Here is a 19,251-nt window from a genome sequence, read left to right as displayed (position 1 = left end):
ATCGTTATCGCTGAGTTAATTTTAACTTGATTAAAAAAAATATATATATATTAAAATAAAATCTCACCTCCCGTCAGTCGGATGATGTTGCCAAATCTTAATTCAGTGCCTTTTAGGGATGCGCACCCGTAAATGCCGCTGTCGCGACCTTTGTCAAAGGCCTTCAGAATGAGGATGCCCTCGTGGATTCTCAGGTCATTGAAGCTGGATGAGAAGGAGCTACTTCCTGACTTCAACATGCCATTGGCGGAGAAAGTTGCCAGGAACTCCATGCCGGAGTCGTCCAGTACTCGAAACCACATAATCATGGAGCCAATCTCCGAGGGCTTGCACCTCAATTCAACCTTCAGCCCTTCTTTGCTTCTCTTCTGGCTACCAACTCCTGCAGTCAACTCTGGAAGACAACACAAAGTGGGAATTGTCTCTCACCTCATTAAGGTGGCAGTAAAAAGGTCACCAGGAACTTACTGTTGCAGAACAACAGCGTTGCCAGGATGCGAATCCACTGTCGATCCATTTTAGAGTGCACAACTGCTGAGGTTGTGTTTGTGCTGTCAGGAGGGAGGCTGCTTGTGACAGAGGACATGCGGTCCACGCCCCTCCTGAGGTGTCAAAACAGCCTCGTTGCAGCACGTCGCATCGAGGTCGCGCTCTACATACACTAATGTTTGAGGAGGAGCTCGCTGATCTGCATGTCACCTCTTTATGACTCAATGGAGTCACCAGCGGTGGCTGGTGGCATTTTGACCGGGGGTGCGGGGGGGTTGGTCACTATAAATACACTGTGGAAAAAAGAATTTTCGTTAATAAAATAAAATGAAACGAAAATGCTTAAAAGGAAATAATTGCTAAAGCTAAATAATCATAACCATAGCGAAAATATTGTTCGTTTTCATCTTTGTCGATAATAATTTCAAACTTTCGGGGTTCATTATTTTGGTACGTCTGTACACAAGAACGAAGGTCAAACCGCTGTTTGAAAATTGTAATTCGTTTTATGACACAATACTTAGTAACTCCGTACATTAAAAAAAAAACAACCAAAAAAATAATACTACAACTAATAAAAACGGACCTAAAGCAAAGCATTTTTTAGAAAATTAAAACGAACAAACTTGCTCTAAAAATAATTAAAACTAATCGAATTAATTGGAAGTGACCAAGTAATCATCGTTTGAGTCACCAATGATAACCTAACAAGTTTTACTCATAGATATGTGTATTATCCTGCTCAACTAAAAATGTTTTTAATTGAGCAGGACATATACATATACATACATATATATATATATATATATATATATATACATACATATATATATATATATATATACATACATATATAAATATATATACACATATATATAATATATATTAGTGCTGTCAAACGATTACAATTTTTTAACTAATTAATTGCAGTTTTCCATTTTTAATCGTGATTAGTCTTATTTTTCAACTACAATTTTTTTCAAATGATAACGTCTGCAAATAAGCACATTTCCTACAAACGCCAAACAGACAAGATACAAATCTCAAGAGTATTTTTGCGATTGAACAGATATGTACAGTACTTTACATTCTTGTTTCGTGCCTACCTTCTCTCACACCTGCCCCATTTCCTCTTCATAGGTGGAAAGGAAATACGGTGCATCAGTTTAGTTGTGGTCAGTGCATCTGACACTGCTACTTTGTTGTGGCTTTCAATCTGTTCCATGGTTGGGGGTGACCAAGTGGCCTACTGACAATTGCCATGACTGTCTTAACTGTCAGCCTGTTGTTGTTCGCTTTTGTCCAAAATGATTGCGATTCAATGCGTGCGTGTTTTTGTTTGAAATGCCGGGACTCCTGCTGTATGGTTGTTAATTCACTTGAGCGATTGACTTGCTGCTTCATTGCTAGAGGGAAGACCCAAAGTCACTTAGCCCACACGATGTTTCCTCTGTGAATCACTTGCAAACACCTCCATGGGCTTCCCTAAACCAGTCAAAGTGAGAATGTCCAACCTCAAATTTGAATCTGAGTCTGCGCGCAAGAGCTTGAGTATAGTCTGTCGTACAATACGCGGTGAAATGAGCGGCTTCAAACATGGAGAAAAAAAATTGAGTTCGACATCAGGGTTACTGCGTTCGACGTAGCTTTCCTAAAGTTATTTCGAAAGAAGTGGTGGATGTAAGACACAAGGAAGAGCAAGCGGAGTGCACACCGAAAAATTGGATCATGACGACGCCTCCTCTGCGCAGTAAGTTTCATTCTTTAAGTGAGCTGGATGAAGACAGCCTAGTAACTAACTTAGTATGTAATCAGCTTAACAAATTCTTCCACAGGCACCTGGAGTAGAGAAGCGTGAACTGAAAAGATGTCGCCACAGCTGGTCAGGGATAATAGTTGAGCAGCAAAGGTTGAGTTTCCACTCAGGGAAGGTGAGGGTGAAAGGTCGCAACCGGTCCAGGGTGCAGCAGAAAAAGGGTAGAAGGATTTAGTGTGTCACAGAGACCACAGAACATGTGGAAATACTGTTTAAGAATCTGGTCTTTTGTCTCCATTTCAATGAACTTCATGAAACGTGACATTTAGGAAGTCTATTTGACTTCTGCATAATGCAGCAAAAGATAACTGGCTGATTACTAAGCTCATTTAACAAAGGCGCTTAATTGTTTGCACGTCCCTCATGGAACCGACCCGAAACAAAGTTGATAACATTTGAACTGACCGGGATATATTAAGGTGACCCTGAGCGGGATAAGAAGATGGTTGCTTCATTTTTGCTCTCAAGTTTAGCCATTGGAACATTTAGACAGAACATAAGTCTTCATGGGAACCTTTATATTGAATGCAAATGGAACTTTTCATAATTAAAAAAAAAAAAAAAAATCTTTTATGTATCTTACATTTGATTTGAGATCCGTAATCTCAATGCTTCCCCTGTCATTCGATTGGACCTTCAGGTTTTTGTGGCTGTAGTTGTGTATGGTTACATACTGTAAAGTCTTTCAAATATGAACATATGCACGTTGGGACACTCTAAATTGCCCCTAGGTGTGATTGTGAGTGCGGACGTTTGTCTCGGTGTGCCCTGCGATTGGCTGGCAACCGATTCAGGGTGTCCCCCGCCTACTGCCCAGAGGCAGCTGGGATAGGCTCCGGCACGCCCCGCGACCCTTGTGAGGATAAACGGTATCGATAATGGATGGATGGACATATGCAGGTATTGTTCATTCCACAACACAATCAATGAAAAACATTTGTCCCGAAGAAGTCTCGGTTTGCCTCTTCTTTCTATACTGTCGTCGTTTAAAACGGTGCTCTTACTTTGCTTTCATAGAGCTTGTGGTTGATTTATCTGGTATGTTTGTGATCTTTTTTGTTCCAGTGAGCAAACAAGGAGCTCAAAGGGTAAACCAGGCTCGAGCGCTCCTGCACACAGTAAAGAGTCTCGCGTACTCCCGAAGCCTCCGGCAACCGCCAGCTAACCACCCCCCCCCGCCCCACGCCCCACGACCAACCTTCTATCACACAGGTGTGTGCGCGTGTGTGTGTGCACGAGGAGAGCCACAGACAGTCATACACACAATAATAAACATTTCAATTGCAGATGGAATTCAATGTACATGGAGACAAATGAACTAAAAAAAAAATCTCTGCAGCCATAAAGCAGTAGCGCTTAAAATGAGTCAACTTGCATGTACTGCATATTTGCAAAATGTCAAAAATGTAAATATTTTTGCAGTAGCTTGTAACCTTTGCAAATTCCAAACATTTTGCAAAGTTAAAGTTAATAACCCTTTCAAAGGAAGATCAGTGCCGTTTCATTCAAGGTTAGAATGAGTCAAGACTTTTATCACTGGTAAAGAGATGACATATCTGGAACATTACAGAGGGCAAAACTTGACATTTTGAGCTAAAATGATTTTTCTCAGATGTTTTTGTATCTAATCGTTTATGCAATGCACAAAAGTTTCATTTGGATCTTTAAAATGTTCTTTTGTCTGGATTTAATACAAAGAGCCAAGCTGTGCTCCAAACAGCATTGATGATTTGCAAGTCAATTTTAAAAAATGCAAAATAGATTGTCTATATTATTCAGGAGATGTTAAGTCAAGTCCTCATCGTTGTCGCTTTCTCCTGCAAGGCAGAGGCCACAAACGTTCCAAGCGTGTCTGTCACACGAGAATCTTTTGTGACTGCATTCATTCCTTTTGCGCTCCTCCAATCGACGGTACGACATTTGCAAACTGAGACGCTTTTGACATTGCCGCTGTAATCACAGAAACAAATGACAAAGCGTTTGAAGCGTCTTTCTTTTTGGGAGATTGTTGACATGCACTTGTGTGAATTTATTCACATTTGCAGAAAACATCCAATGCCCGAATTGTTTGAACTGAAGACCATGATCTCCGGTTGCACCGCTCAGGGTAAGAAATGGTAGCGAGGTAATCACCGTTTGGTGGTCAACAACATTGTGGACAGGTTCAACAGCTACATTTTGCAATTATTTCCAAATTGTGTGTGTGCGGTGTACATACTTGGTCAGGTATGCCGCTCACTGAGCACTTGTCTTTTACCGCCGCCTTTAAAACAAATGGAGTGAAAACGCTCACTATTACGTACAGTCAACATTCCAAAAAGTCGCCACTCTACAAGCTCTGTTATACTTACTTCACCAAACGGTGTTGGCATTTTTTGGGAAGTCCTGTCAGAAACAGAAAATGAGTACAAACGCATTGTGCTCCATTCCAAGTCATTTTGAAATACTCACGGCTGAAGTAGTACAAGGCGCAGACCAGCGTGCTCATCAGGACTGCGGCCAGGCCGACCAATGACCACAGGATGAGCGAGTCGCAATCACCTGGCGCTCAAGAAACACATCGTCATTTAAATGTGTCAAAGCGACGCCAACAATGAAAATTTCCCCACTGTGGGATCAATAAAGGCATTCTTATCTTATCTTATCTTATCTTATTCGTCTGACGGGCTAATTGAGAGATTGTAACCCGCTGACTTATCACAGGACATTTCTGGTGAATGATTACAATTTATTGAAAAAAAATCAATCATGACTTGCTTTCTGATTTTGGCGCATCAATAAATCAGACATAAGCGGCAGAATAAAAATCATTACCAGCTGAAGTCTCGATGCAGCTACAGTCAAGTTTGAGTGGTGACTCAGGAGGTACTGTCGGGAGCCTTTCTGTGACAAAAAAACAAAACAAAAACAAAAAAACAGATAGATTTGAACACGCACACCCAGAAAAATGCATTTACATTTTAACAAGGGACCATTTTTATATTGACACATCTAAGAAACAACTCCATCCATTTTCAACAGGCTTTGCTCCATACACTTGAATGTACATCAGAGGATCATTTGACTTTTTTTTTTTTTTAAGATTCACACCATGACAACGAAAAGCAAAGTGTAGCCAAGTACTTGACTGGACTCGCAGAGCACAGCATGAACGAAGCCGTGCAATTTAATGGCATCTGGTGAAAGCAAGCGCCGCAACAAATATACACATTTATGGGACACTTGCTCAGTTTTCAGTGGTGCCACAGCGCCGCAAAGTACAACTCCGACGAACAACAAACGCGGGGAAAGAATAATAGTTGTTTCGGATAATACAAGAATAACATTTGAGGCCGGGATTCCTCTATCTCATACACAGCCCGCTAAAGACAAAAAGTAATTTCAGTGAGTATCAAACATCAATGTTGAAGAAGTTTTGGTCAGCATACAAACCTCCAGGGAGAAGAAGAACACCCGGCTGCCACAATTCTTGATTTTTCCTATCCTTTAAAATACAAGAATAAATCCCGGTGTCCTCTTTTGTCACTTTGATGATTCGCAGCGTGTAGAGCTCTCGGGTTTTTTTGCTCAATTGGAAGCGACTGCTGTCCACGTCATTCCCGAGTGTTACGCGATCTGCACTATTTAAGCGGCCCAGAAACTGAACTTGGTTCTGCTCGGGGATGGTGCGGAACCAGAAGACTGACTCGCAGGAGATGTTGACGCATTTGCATTGAATCAAGGGTGTGCTGAGGAGCTGCGGGTAGACGATGCTGACTGCTTGCTGCAGGATCTGGCCCGAACCTATGGTGGTGGTGGTGGGGCGGGGGGAAGGGACAGAGGACACAAAGTAAATACAGTGCTGAAGGCTACTCTTTAGACCGTTGGAACACTGGTGCAGTCACTGATGTGATTCTATGAAACCAAGCAGCAGTAACGAGCTGGCTTGTCAAGACCTAATCTCAAGCGTGCACAATCATTCTTTGCTTTGAAAATCTTTCATAACCGGACAGTTACGGTCACGGTAACCTCATAATATTCTGTTATCAATGTCAGTTACAACAACGCAGTTACAAAACACAAAATGTCATCAAGACGTATAAAGTAGAATGACAAACCTCAATCAAAGGACCGGGTTTTCTCTAATCTTTTACGCTCTCAGACCGACGTTGACAAAATGAGAAGAAGCCAAGACCGAATTTTTTTCCTCCCAAATAATACTGTTTTTTTTCTTTTTCGGTACAATATGGTTACGTTTTTGTAAAGGGACAGGACGTCTACTAAGGCCGGTTATAAAAACAAAAAGGGGCTAGCTATCTGTTCAAGACCCAAGCTGTAGATTTCATGCAGAGACTTGAATTTTGTTATGACAATTACTACGTTACATGTCAACAAATGAATAATCCAGAAACCTGAAGCTAATGGTCCCTTCATCGCTCTTGTTACCAAACAGACAACAATGAAAAAGCTCTCCAAGGACAAATAACCTCAATCCATCAGAATTAGACTACTAGACAACTAAAAGGCCGTATTATCTGAGATCAATTGTTATGACCGATGATTGTTAAGACGACAGTTTTGCACAACTGATCATAAAGAATCATCTTATCTAGTAGCATCCGTGGGAGCTGAATATCCCACTCACTACAAGGTTCCTGAACGAGGTGTCATCTGAACAAATGTACGGGCGTAAGAAGCAAGCACCAGGGTGAGTAAAAACTCACCCAAGGCCCACAGGCATGTTGTCCACGCGAGGAGGCTCACTTCAGGCGCCAGGGTTGACATCTTGACTGGAACTTGCCGAGCAGTGCTGATCATTTCATTTTCCGCCGTCAATCACGCAAGAGATGATGGGAGGGCTCAATGTGGCAGGTGCGAAAGTCGTCATGGTAACACCCTGATGTGACTGACACACGCACACACAAAACCTATCGGAGACGACTCAACACATTTCTGCATTAAATAGCCAACGCTAATAAACATTTTAAACTCTATGTACTGACAGTAGTTATTTTATCATTCATTAAATTCATTTTTTAAACATTTTATCATTATTTTTATTGCAGTGTGCAGTGGTGTACTGCACTGCGGTATACTATTCATGTTTTTGTGCCATTTGTGAACTCCTACTGGTAGAATGTTGTATATTAAAAATGTCAAACCACAATTGCAATAATAAACATTACATAGCGTTTTTTTGTTTACCTCTTTGATTAGGTACTCCATTTTTTTAAAGCTTTTCCATATGTCTTTTGATTTGGGATCAGTAAAGGCCCTTTCATTTCAACACGACGATGTTTTTGCACGGTACGACTTTTGGATGCAGCAAGTGACTGTCATTGCTTTGTGTTTTTCCTATTAGACATGCAGAGTCGCATGCCAAGTAACATCGCAAGGACAGAGAGAAAGAACCGACGACAAGGTGAGGCTCAGCAGATGCAACATGTGGCTGAATGTCGCGGAACACAAAAGTTGACTTGCAACGTGGCAGCAGTTAGCACCGCTGTGGTCTCAGGTGCTTAACCTCGAGCTCAGCCGAGTCCTATAAACCCAGCTTCGATAAAAACCCAGCGTCGATAATCACCTAAAATATCAAAGCGCACGCAAAGACATATGCATGAAACTTCATCCACATTTAAACAAAGGATCACAATTTGTACTTTTTTTTTTTTTTTTGCAAATCCATGTTGGTTTTTTAGGCATTCTATTGCACGTGTACACATAGTTATCAGTCATAGTTCGAATCGGATTAGACATTTATGGCACATTGTTTGCTTTTGAATGTATTTGATGGAGCCAGGCCAGTTTCAATGTGTCTCATTTTTGTGAAATAAAGATACGTGAGTGTGCGTGCACGGTGGTCTCTGAAGTGAGAGGATGTGGGCCCCCGAAGTACTGAGTGGGTCGACGACTCGAGTGAGACAAGGAATGAGACCACAGGATTCTATGAAAACAGGAGATCTTGATGAGCTTCACAGTTGGCTGCTTAGGCGTCGCTCCGCTATTAAGTTCAAAAAGACAACGAAATTGGCCGAGACGCTGCTTTGACCTCGTTGCGTTTACTCCAGTTCATTTAAACAGCTGTTCTGCTGCTTATCATTTTCAGTCTTTATTTTTTTTAAATTATTTTTACGACTTGTGATCAACCGTTTTCTTGTGTATTTGCAACTACATATTCAACATCGATTGTTGTTGGTTCTCTTCTAGATTAGCGCCTGCTTTAGAGAATTCCTCCCTTAACTTGTACATGCCAAAACAAGTGGCACGCTAAAGAAATAAGAACAGAGAAGTGAAAGCATTTAATAAGTTTCAGTTGAAACATTTCGGTTTGCGGAAAACGACCCCCAACACACACACACACATCCACGGCAGCTATGTTTTCTGAGCTTTTGTTAAAAAGAAACAATTGTGTACAATACAAGCATAGTTGAATTTATTTTCCGCATTCTAATCCCTTAAGGGGAAATCCGAGTCGTACTCTCATGTATACGCTGTGTTGCACGTCACACGCATGCAAGCATGCAAGGAGAGATTCAGAGTGAGAGGCGCGCTGCACGGCTCGAGCTGGGAAGGTGGCGACGATCGATCGCTTGCTCAAGGGCACCTCGACAGTCGTCAGCAAGCAGACTAGCATCTCCCCGACACCTAGCTGCCATTTGAATTGAATTGAAAGCTAGCTCGTCCATCAAGAGACACATTTGAGCTTCTTTGCAATGTTCCCCCAGCTGCGGTTTTGCCTCAGAAACCGCACAAGGCTTGACGAGAGGTGAAATGACTCAACTTTCAGCATGAGCCCTCGACGACTCAAAGGCGCTCGCCGCAGGCTGCTAAAGGCATTACAAGGCCCGATACCCAATTGTCAGATTCTCTTTTCAATTGTTTTGGAAATTACGAGGAACTTTCCTACCAGGAACGACTCAAAGTGTAAGTTGATTAGATGTCAGTTAGCAAAAAGGCTGAAAATGTAGCTTATAAGACGCACATATAGGAATAAATTAATTGGAGCCCAAACATGGCTAGCCAGCTAGCATACAGTGCTAATGGAAAATATATTTTTTTAAATTAACTCAATCTTTGCCGTTCTAAATGAGTACTTCAATGATGTTAAGGTGCTATAATCACACATTTGACATGCGCCTCCTGGGTTTAACAGCCAAGAATGGAATCATCCCACAACTTCTCCTCCTCCGTCCTGTTGTCCATCATCTCTTTTGCTCGCTTCTTCTCTTTTCTGCACTTGGCATTGGCGTGCTCTTCGTGCCTGTCACTCGGCTGTACAACATTCGCTTCGCCGGTTTGCGTCACGTCTGTCGGCGCTCCGCTGTCCTTCGGCCTGTCTTCTTCCGCCACTTCTTTCTTGACTCGCCGTCTCTGCTTGCTGTGGTACTTGCGCCTTTTTCTCTTCTCTTCCCCTGATTCTCCGTGATCATCTCTCCTCCCCTCCTCCGAGTGATCACCCCTTGCTCTCTTTTGCTGCGGGCGCCACGCCTTGTCTGAGCTCGCCGCTCTGGATCGTCTGCCTCGTTCCCTCCTGGATCTTTTGGCCCCCCTCGTTTCTCTTTGCCCACGTTCAGCCTCATCGCTGTCACTTGCTCCACCGCTAGCGGACGAGGAATATGAGGAGGAGGAGGAGGAGGAAGATGATGAGGTCGAATACGAGGAGGAGCTCGAGCACTTTCGTTGTCTCTTCAGAGGTCGAGCGGCGGATTCCAACGAAGGCCTTAAATGTGGGAAAGAGGGAGGACGACTGCAGTCCCAAGCCCTGGACGGCCAGGGAGGGCCCGTATACGGAGGTTGGAAACCTTCGACGCCAAAGCGAGGGTCACGGTAGTGTGGGTGACGCTCATACGAGGGAGAAAAGGCGCCCGTAGTCTGGTTTTGTTGCGCCGTGTGCCCCATTTCTAAATCCGCAATCGCTTCTACTTGATCGCCTTGGTTTTGCGCTTCATCCTTCGATAGAATCGTGCCAATCTTGGGTGCGAGTCCGCGAGCTTTCTGGACTTCAATGTAATGCGCAAGCTCATCGGCAAATGTGTTATAAGATTTCTGGCGGGTTTTGCACAGTTTGAAGACCTTCCTCTCCCTGGTAAACAAACAAAGAGAATTCACGGTTTTGGGGGATTTGTTTTTAAGAAATGGCATGATGAATGTGGACATTTAATGAGGCATGCATTGCAGGCCATTTGGTACACCTGCAATGTAACGAAATAAGAGTACTGCGTCCAAAAAATCTTGCCTTTACAAGATAATGCTGTTGTGAACAAAAGAGGGGTATTAACAAAACTTGTTTAACACTAAAAGACGTGGAGATCAAACTAATTGCTGTTAACATTTTGGTGACCTAATTTTGCCATTGTTATCTTGAGAATAATAGTTCAAAATCCAGACACCCAAGTGCATCAATCACATTCGAATTAATCTAAAAAAAATTTTTTTTTAAAGTCTATTGCTTTACAGAACATGAAGGAAAAAATAATTGCTTTACTGTGAATCACTGAATAGGACAAGAGTTGATTTCTAGCTGCCTTTTTTCAAACGTGCCGGTTATTTCAGACCAACTGTGAAGTGCCCCTCACTCAGCACGAAACGATCAAGGGAGAGTTGGGCGGCGGCGCACCCAATGGATGCTTGCGATTATTCTCATTCATCCAGGTCACTTTTATTCTCAGGGCATTGAATCGACCGCAGCCGGACTGCTCTGCTCGGCTTAGAGGCCGTGTCGCCTCTCATCCGAGAAGGCTTTATCAGTTCATGCATCAAGGCTTGCGTAGGACTGAGAAGCCTGCGTTGGTGCGGAAAACCCCCAAAATATAATACTGGAGGCACGCCCTGCCCCGCCACCACAAAATGGCATCATTCTTTTGGGATTCGTTAAGATGCTTTGCAAGAGGCCTCTCAAGTCACTGCAGTCGCCAGTGATTTTTATGTATTTTTTTATTTATGGGCAAAGCAGTAACGATGGCATATATGGTGAATTGTGTTGCATGTTTACCTGGCATGGTGCTTGTTCCCCTGCATATGTGCTTGGTACATCTCAACGGAGTTCAATTGCAAATTACATATGGCACACGTCAGAGGGTTTTCTGCAGAAGACAAATGAGGCCGCAATGAAGGAAAGGGAAAAACCTGAGAAAAAAAACAACCTGCAACCTTCTTGGATCATTTCCTCGATTTACCAACGAGTTCCGTTCCTACGCTGGCGATGTAACCCGAATTTCGGTGTAAGTCAGATTTCACCACTTAAAGTGGAAATTTACGTCAAAATACTTTTTGTATAGAAAAACTAAAATGCTGTAACCAATTGGGTTATCTGTGCTGTCATGGTGATAACTGTGTTATTGCTGAGTTGTGTTGTTTCCGAGTTTCCTGAATGCATCACGCAACTCGCTGGATGGGAGGGGTGTGCGAGCGACAGGAGAGAGCGGACGGGAGGAAAAGGGGACATCCGTGTGTGCTCAAGACGCAGGAACGCTTGTTGCTCCGCAGTAGCCGTGTTGTAATAATAAAAAGGAGATAACCAAGCGAACGTCTGCCGTTGTGTCTGTGTCATGTTACCTTCTTGAGCCTGTTCCAGCTCTTTGAACATCTCTTGTCTAGCCTTCTTCCTCTGGTGCTTGCGGCCATTGTAGTGTTGCAGCGCCATTTGGGGATTATTGAAAGAGGCCGAACACAAAACACAGTACTTGTTGGCGTCTGAACTGGCCGCATTCGGATTCGATGTCGGGTCTGTAGCGTCCCCTGTTCCTGACATGTGGTCCTCAGTAGCACGGTCCACCACAGGGCCGGGTGAAGTACTGACCTCTGTGTTATTTCCTGTTAAGCCAAAGAGAAATCAATTCAACTTGTAGGGCATTTGCCTTGTCCCTCTCATGTGCACGTACCTGGCTTTTGAAGACTTTGTTTTCTGACATTCTTCATGTGGACTTTGCCTTCGTAATGCGACTTTGCTACCACGGCCGACGTAAACACCATGTTGCACAGCTCACAGAAACGATCCTTATCGGTCGGCATGCGGTGCTGCGAAATGAGCGACGGGACAATTTGTGCTTTCTGACGCAAAATTTCAAAAGAACACCAGCGCCTATCAAACATCCTTTGAATGATGGCTCCAGTGCTTCAACTGCTGTTGTTTTTCTACTACCTGTACAACTATCCTGTAGTCACACATATGCAAAAGCTTTGTGTCATATCATTGGATTGCAAATATTCCACGTGGCAATACAATGAACACTTCTCCCCTCGGAAATACAAAACCAGTGCTAACCAGCAGTCCAGCAGACTCCGTATGCCTCATTTCATCCCTCTTGTTATGGAGGTACAGTTTCAACTTCTGCGCATGTTTTTTCCCCTGCAAATGAGAGGCGAGAGATGATTCCAATGAGGTCCCAGAGGCCGCTCGCGATTCAATGCGTGTTGGATACGAAATGTCCCAAACCTCATAATGTGACAGCCGCTGAGCCTCAAACAACAGCACAGCTTCACACACATGGCAGCGCTGGTCAGTCAGGAGACCTTTCAGGAGTTCCTCATCACTCACATTGCCTGAATGGCAAAAAGCAAACAAAAAAAGCTTCAAGAAGAACATAGCACAGAGACTGCACGGTGATTCATGCGTAAGAGAAAAAGTGATTTCATTCCACCAGATTCAACACTGAAGTAATTGCAAATGATGGTCCATACTCTCTGCTCCATTTGATTCCAACAGTAAAACCATAAACTACACTAGATCCTCTACCTGTTCTTCAAGTGTGGTACCGCTCCCTCTAGTGGTAAGTGAAAGAATGACTGAATCAAATGATCAGCTAACTGTTACTCTGTTTAAATCAAATTCTTTTCAATATTCAAGCAAAGCTCAAACTGCGCATAACGTCACATTGGCTTACGATAATACATATCCTTTTTAGGAGTAAAGCCTCTTCCTCGTTTCAAAGGAACACTTAGGCCTACTACATTCCTGTATTTTATGTTAATGTTGGATATAGTGGCGGTACTTTGAGAGTTAAAAGGTTTTCCGGTGGTACTTGATGTAGAGTTTAAGAACCACAACTGTTGTCGAACGCAATTCTTGAAATCCAACAAGGGGCGAGGTTTTTTTTGTATGAGCTACTGCTTCCTAAAATTCTTCTAATTTTGAAAATAACTTTGAATTTAATCAATATTGGCTTGGTTTAATGGTGTTGTGACTTTTGGCTCGTCCCACCAGCGGATAACATTTAAAAATTCTCAACTGATGTGCAACTATAAAAAGGTTGACCGCGATATGATGAAATCCCCAAAAGTAAAACCACACACCTTTGAAGACACCTAACAAACACATACGTGATGGAGAGAAAACAGGAAGTTGTTTGTATAGCAATCCTGTCTACTATTGGTGACTAGTGCAACATTCGGGATGTTGACTTCAAGGGTTTCACTGGTTGATGAAATGTAAGATTTTCTACAACCACCACAGCTTAATAATTCTCTTGCACTAGTGCAAACATACACAATAGTATGTCAGAATTAGATCAGTTAAATACTGTAACATGAAAAAATATGCAAAGATTATGATCGTTCAAGTCAGAGTGACTCAATATCTTTTACCGTCTGAAATGCATGACAGGAGGCAACGCTGACTCCTTACACTATTTAATTTGTATTTAGCTCATCTTTAATGATCCACGTAAGGCAATTGAGGGGATATGCTTTTGAAATGTTGAGTTGGCTGCAGATAGCCGAGTAAAACAAGGCAAAAATAAAAGCAAATACAAACAAAGACATACAACAAACTCTACAATGTAATAAATACAAACACAGAATTGGAATGAAACAATGTAAATTGTTGTCTTGCCAGTGGATTTTTTTTTTTTTTTTTTTATTGTACGACTTAAGCATTGGTGGTTCTTTTTTCAAAGTAATAAGACATTATCTTGGCCTAAACTTAAAATTAACAAAAAAAAAAATGTACCTTTTTTTTTTTTTTGTTGTTGTTGTTTTTGCAAGGCATAGAATTTGTTTATGATTCGAGTCCGGTGCTTCTCAACTGGTGGGTCGGAACTTAAGAGTAGGTCACGGACAGCTTGGAAAAACGAACAGGGAGTCCTTAATTTAGTGCCCGATCAACGCACAACAAAGTCGTTCGCATGTCATCACATGGTAGAAGAAGGCACAGTCAGTGACAGTTGTATTCACTGTTTTTCATTTGGGTCTTTTAGATTCATGGCCTAGAAGCACTTTTCATACAAATATTGAGAAAATATCAAACGTTATTCATGAGGGTATAACATTAGATGGATTTGCATTCTGATTTTTTGGGTACGGAACGCAGGTACACCAAGTTCCCACACAGAACATATTAGGTAAGGGGCAACATGCGTACGTGCCTCCCCCTTCAGCCACTAGTTTAATCTGTAGACAAATACAGTGCGGCTCACCCTCTTGCTATAGCCAACATCATGGCTGGCATATACAAGGTGTGTGTCATAAATCGGTGTCACATTAACGTTACCTAATTTCTCAATGACTGTTGATATGAAAACCCAACTTTTATTTTCTATTCATCTGAAGTTTTTGTTGCAAAACATTTGTCCAAGAAATTCATGTTTTATGAGGATAAGCGGTTTGGATAATGGATGGGTTAAAATGTATGCAAATGTTCAATTTGCAAGCCCTTGGTTAAACGGACCGACATATATCATATGATAAAAATTCTATCTGCAATTTGTTGAACATGTGTCCCGACTAATTCTGATCAAACTCCAAGACACAAAACACCTTCTTTCCAGTGAACGGCATCTTTAGTAAATAGCAATAAAATCAGTGCAAACCACGTTTTACGTAAAAAGTGAAAAAAAGATTGTGACGTAACAATGGCCACCACAGGAGACAGCTTGAAGATTTCACCTTTTAAGCGCAACTGATTTTAGCTTGCAACCCTTGCTGTTCCTACGATAGGCGTTTTTGTAAAGTGACATACTTATGAAACACGCTGTACCTTTAGCACAATGTGAAACCTCTTTGAAACAGTCTCTGAGAGTAAACGAAAATGTCACTGCAGTACGAAAGAAAACTAAAAGCATCTATTATCGTTAGGTTAAAAAATGTAATTTTTTAAAGCTATTTTTAACAACCAGATTTTCTTTGATCTTAACTTCTATATTTAAAAAAAAAAAAAAGGGAAACAATGGGGAAACGGTGTCACAGGGTGACAAAAGTTGAGAACTATTTTTACAGTATCTGCCCTGGGCTAAATATAGGACATAATGAAAAAAAGACATTAGCCACGCCATTAATTTGTTGTTACTGTTAGCTAGCAGTTAAAAAGTAAACACTTATGTCTGCAGAAGTCCTTGTATTGAAGTTATCGTTTTGTTTAACTTGCTGTTGCAAATCAAGTATCCACAGCTTTCTCACCACTACACTTGATCATGTTGGAAACTATGTTAACACAGTGAAAATACGGAATTAAAAAAAAAAAAACGTCCCAAGTAAAATAAAGTTCTAAATTAAGTGTTATACATTTGGATGTTTGCCGAGACATGCCTGACAGGGTACTTACCACGAACTGTCGCAGTTTAATGATAACTATTCCAAAGTGAGCCAAGAACACAGACTAATGTCTGTCCTTATATAACTCAATCATCTCAATGAAACCCCGATAAACCTTTAGGGGAATTTCTTGAATCTAATCAGTGGCTTTTAATCGAATTGACACCACAGCTCTAGACATTGTTTTAGCCCTACAAGCCACAGTTAACGTATATTATTTCGTACCCACGGCCTGTTGGGTTGTTAACAGTTCCATCTGAGTAATGGGCCTGCTCTGTCTTGGGAGAAAAAAATACTAAATATTTTAACACCACAAGCCAACGGCGGTGAAGACGGCATCATTTTTTTTTTTTTTTTGCTTTATTAACGCCATTCTTGGCATCGCCCTAACGTTTACTTGTACTGACGGGGTGATTTAAGCTTTCGTTGCTTCGGCTAGTTCAAAACAGTGACGTTAGCACTTGTAGCTAAGGAGCTATCAAACTGAATGCGATGCGGCTAGCCAGTTAGCAGGAAAGCTAACGTCGTTCGTCCGGTCATGACACACGACTGAATTGCCCCGTTTTAGGCAAGACTCACCTCCAGTCTGGGTACTATCAGTTTTAATGTTTATTACTTTGTCTGGTTCTGTGGTAGAAGTCGCTAAAGGGGCACTATCAATGTTATTTTGAGCGCCAGACTCCACAGACTGCGGAGCACTGACGTTCAGGAGGTCCATTTTAGCCCCGACTGACGCGCAGGCGCGCTGGTGAGTTGAAAGAGCTGCTTGCGCTCGAGACAAAAAAAACCCCAAAACAACAAAAAAAAAACAACAACAAATGCAAATACCAGGCTGCAATCTATGGAGCAAAATAGCTGTTAAAAAGACATGCATCATGGCTAACCATTCGTAAGAGTAAAAAGGTGTAAACTACATTAATAATAATAATAATAATAATAATAATAATAAAAATAATAATAATAATAATAATAATAATAATAATAATATAATAATAATAATAATAATAATAATACAATAATAATAATAATAATGATAATAATAATAATGATACATACATACATACGAATAAACTAGGTTTCGTTGTAATTGGGACATGTTCATCATGGTGGTGTTCAGACAAATAATGGAAAAAAGTGAATCAAGGAAATCTCAAAAGTATTTATTACAAACAAAGAGGCAAATAAATGTACGGTTTAGCAGGCTCATAAATACTAAATTAGCAAAGTCCAAAAACGGGTACAGAGTGAACAAATAAACTGGGATCCACCACCACAGAAGACAGACGACAGACGACATGAAGTATTACCTGCAAAATTGGCCAATAAAGAGAATGAATATCTGGTTACTAAATGCAAAAATATTAAGGGATGATTCAGGTTGTTACAAGGGGAACAGGTAGAGACAGACAAACAGGAGACACAGGAAAACAAACCAGAACAAAATCACAACATAGCAAACTGAAAATATCTGCACTGATGTCAACCTAAGATAAGCAAAACACAGGTCATGACAGGCTGAGGTTATTGCTGCCAAAGGCTTAATCCAAATGTTGACGTAGTTTTTTCACCCTGCAGTATGATTTGTTCATGTTGTCTTCAATAAAAACATGTAATTGTTTGTGTGGTAATCGTTTAAAGAAGTCTGAGGTTTTTTTTAGTAGCTGTGACTTAAATAAGGATCAGATCACATTTTATGAACAATTAATGCAGAAATCTTGGTTGAATCCAGAGGGTTCGCATACATTTTCTTCCAACTGTTCATTATGGGCAAATTAACATATCACCTTCTGCGGACACAAATTGAAGACAATAAATAATATCAAAATAAAGTCTTTATTTCAAGGCATCTTTTGAACACACATTAACTGACCACTGAATGCCACAAATCTTTCTGTTGAAGCCAACAGCCCACATTGCGCCAAATGAAGTCCAAATTAGGAGAATGAAGAGGAGCGTCAGACCCGCTATAAGGTGTTACTTTCTCTTCTGGAGCTCTCTGGTTAAGACATCCAACTGCAAAGAGAGCCATTTAGTTAGTTACACGACACTATATTCACAATTAAAGGCATTGACGCCCTGATTCATTTTTCCAATTCTTAAAATGAAATCCTTTGCATTTAATCCAGGGACATGGCCGTTAGCACTTACAAGAATGGCCTTTAGAAGACTCCTCCTCTGCGGTCGCAAGTAACCGCATTCGCCTCCCTCACATAGTTTGATCTCCTCTGAAATCTGAAAAATAGATGTTCGGTCATTATATACAGAATAGGTCAATCACACACACTCCCGAAAATGAAGTTGGTACACACTAGCACTGCGCCTGACCTCTTGTGTGCCAAAAGAGTCCAGGTCCCTCTTGCCTCCAGGATACCAACCGTGAGACCAGTGCTGGCCATTGGACAGCTGAGCTTCAATACAGAGAAGCAGTCCAAGCAGTAAAGCCAGCCGAGATGCACTCATGATAGTTCTGATTGACCCAGAAGAGCAAAGGTGGAAATGAGTCATGTTGGACACTCCCACAACCCAATGAGTTATCCCATCACAGTGGTGAAGAAAGGGAATGATTATAATGGGAAAAGGTATGATCAACTCAGAACCATATTGAAAGAAAAATATATGACTATATTACATTATGCATCTATCCATTTTTTTCATACGCGTCATGCAGTGAGCTGGAGCCTCGTTTGTAAAACAAAATGTGAAGCTTTATTGGAGCAACTATTTTCCAGCCAATTATTTCTTATATATTGACCTTTCTCTTCTAGAAGGCCAAATTCGCACTCAGTGACAGGAATGGAATGCTTACAACAGCAAATCCTGGAATTGCATAAACTTATTGACAATGGTCTGATGTCCACAATGCTGCTTACAGTACATGCTTTTCTATTGTAATACATGATCCACACCCTTTAATAGTTTTCTTTCTTTGTAATTCCAACTTTGACAGCAGTTTCCTTTACGCTTCTTCTGAGGGGACTTCGTGTTTCAAAAGGTATCCTGCTCAAACCTAATAGCATAATTGCCCAAGTCTTTTGAATTTACTGACACAATACCAAAACAAAAAAAAAAGACCAAATACTAAAGCGCTTTTTAAAAACAGTGTTTTTCTTCATCCACAAAGATTAAAATCGAGGCTCCTGGACTCATCCTGTTTGTTGAATTTGTCGTTTTTTCTTGTTTTCTGAAAACATTTCAAACTGACATGGGCAATTACCGTATGCTATTGGGTTACCAATTTCCTTGCGTTGATACGTGTTACTTCAAATTCTCACAAATAGTGAAATGAATAAAATAGTGTGAAAATATAAGCCTTACCTTATGTCTTAACTCGGACTTGATCTTGTTTGAAGGTGCTTCCGCAAGACCCAACTTTCTGCTACTTGCTTCACAGAGCTTTACTGAACAGATGCTTTTCAAGTGCTTTATATGTAGCCTATATT

At 41.2% G+C, this 19,251-nt stretch overlaps 4 protein-coding genes across 6 annotated transcripts in view; all 4 read right to left on the bottom strand.

Annotated features, from left to right (window-relative positions):
- The window catches only part of cd8a (CD8a molecule), a 7,638-nt gene extending 3,070 nt beyond the window's left edge, over positions 1 to 4,568 (bottom strand). The window contains exons 1-4 of one of the 2 annotated variants that reach the window (XM_086040665.1): positions 4,524 to 4,568; positions 2,329 to 4,255; positions 469 to 782; positions 68 to 394 (exon numbers count right to left, since the gene is read on the bottom strand). In XM_086040665.1, coding sequence (XP_085896791.1) covers positions 68 to 394; positions 469 to 586 — 445 coding nt within the window. In that variant the 5' untranslated portion in view covers positions 587 to 782; positions 2,329 to 4,255; positions 4,524 to 4,568. Of the gene's footprint in view, positions 1 to 67; positions 395 to 468; positions 783 to 2,328; positions 4,256 to 4,523 lie in introns of those variants that run through there. The other variant, XM_086040666.1, reaches the window with a different exon arrangement.
- Positions 4,569 to 4,652: 84 nt separating this feature from the next.
- cd8b (cd8 beta) lies at positions 4,653 to 7,069 on the bottom strand. Its single transcript, XM_086040668.1, has 5 exons — positions 7,009 to 7,069; positions 5,738 to 6,088; positions 5,120 to 5,188; positions 4,757 to 4,846; positions 4,653 to 4,690 (listed from the first exon to the last, which is right to left on the bottom strand). Exons 1-5 carry the CDS (start codon positions 7,067 to 7,069, stop codon positions 4,653 to 4,655), a joined length of 609 nt encoding a protein of 202 aa, XP_085896794.1.
- zmat1 (zinc finger matrin-type 1) lies at positions 7,052 to 16,535 on the bottom strand. Of its 2 annotated transcripts, XM_086040663.1 has the most exons (8): positions 16,391 to 16,529; positions 12,720 to 12,826; positions 12,549 to 12,632; positions 12,166 to 12,301; positions 11,840 to 12,097; positions 11,277 to 11,367; positions 9,409 to 10,367; positions 7,052 to 7,190 (listed from the first exon to the last, which is right to left on the bottom strand). In XM_086040663.1, the coding sequence occupies exons 1-7, from the start codon at positions 16,527 to 16,529 to the stop codon at positions 9,431 to 9,433; spliced, it is 1,752 nt and encodes a 583-aa protein (XP_085896789.1). In that variant the 3' UTR covers positions 7,052 to 7,190; positions 9,409 to 9,430. The 2 variants fall into 2 exon arrangements, with proteins under 2 accessions (XP_085896789.1, XP_085896790.1); XM_086040664.1 differs by lacking the exon at positions 7,052 to 7,190 and having other exon boundaries at positions 8,571 to 10,367; positions 16,391 to 16,535.
- Positions 16,536 to 17,630: 1,095 nt separating this feature from the next.
- gnrh2 (gonadotropin-releasing hormone 2) lies at positions 17,631 to 19,188 on the bottom strand. The gene is made up of 4 exons (XM_086040169.1): positions 19,127 to 19,188; positions 18,137 to 18,278; positions 17,960 to 18,043; positions 17,631 to 17,824 (listed from the first exon to the last, which is right to left on the bottom strand). Exons 2-4 carry the CDS (start codon positions 18,269 to 18,271, stop codon positions 17,786 to 17,788), a joined length of 258 nt encoding a protein of 85 aa, XP_085896295.1. The 5' UTR covers positions 18,272 to 18,278; positions 19,127 to 19,188; the 3' UTR covers positions 17,631 to 17,785.
- Positions 19,189 to 19,251: the final 63 nt, after the last annotated feature.

The sequence above is a fragment of the Filicampus tigris genome, chromosome 9 (assembly GCF_054856515.1).
Source record: "Filicampus tigris isolate MCC_2025a chromosome 9, RoL_Ftig_1.0, whole genome shotgun sequence".
NCBI lineage: Eukaryota > Metazoa > Chordata > Actinopteri > Syngnathiformes > Syngnathidae > Filicampus > Filicampus tigris.
The sequence above is the reverse complement of the archived record's forward strand: the minus strand, read 5'-3'. Positions and strand labels throughout refer to the sequence as shown.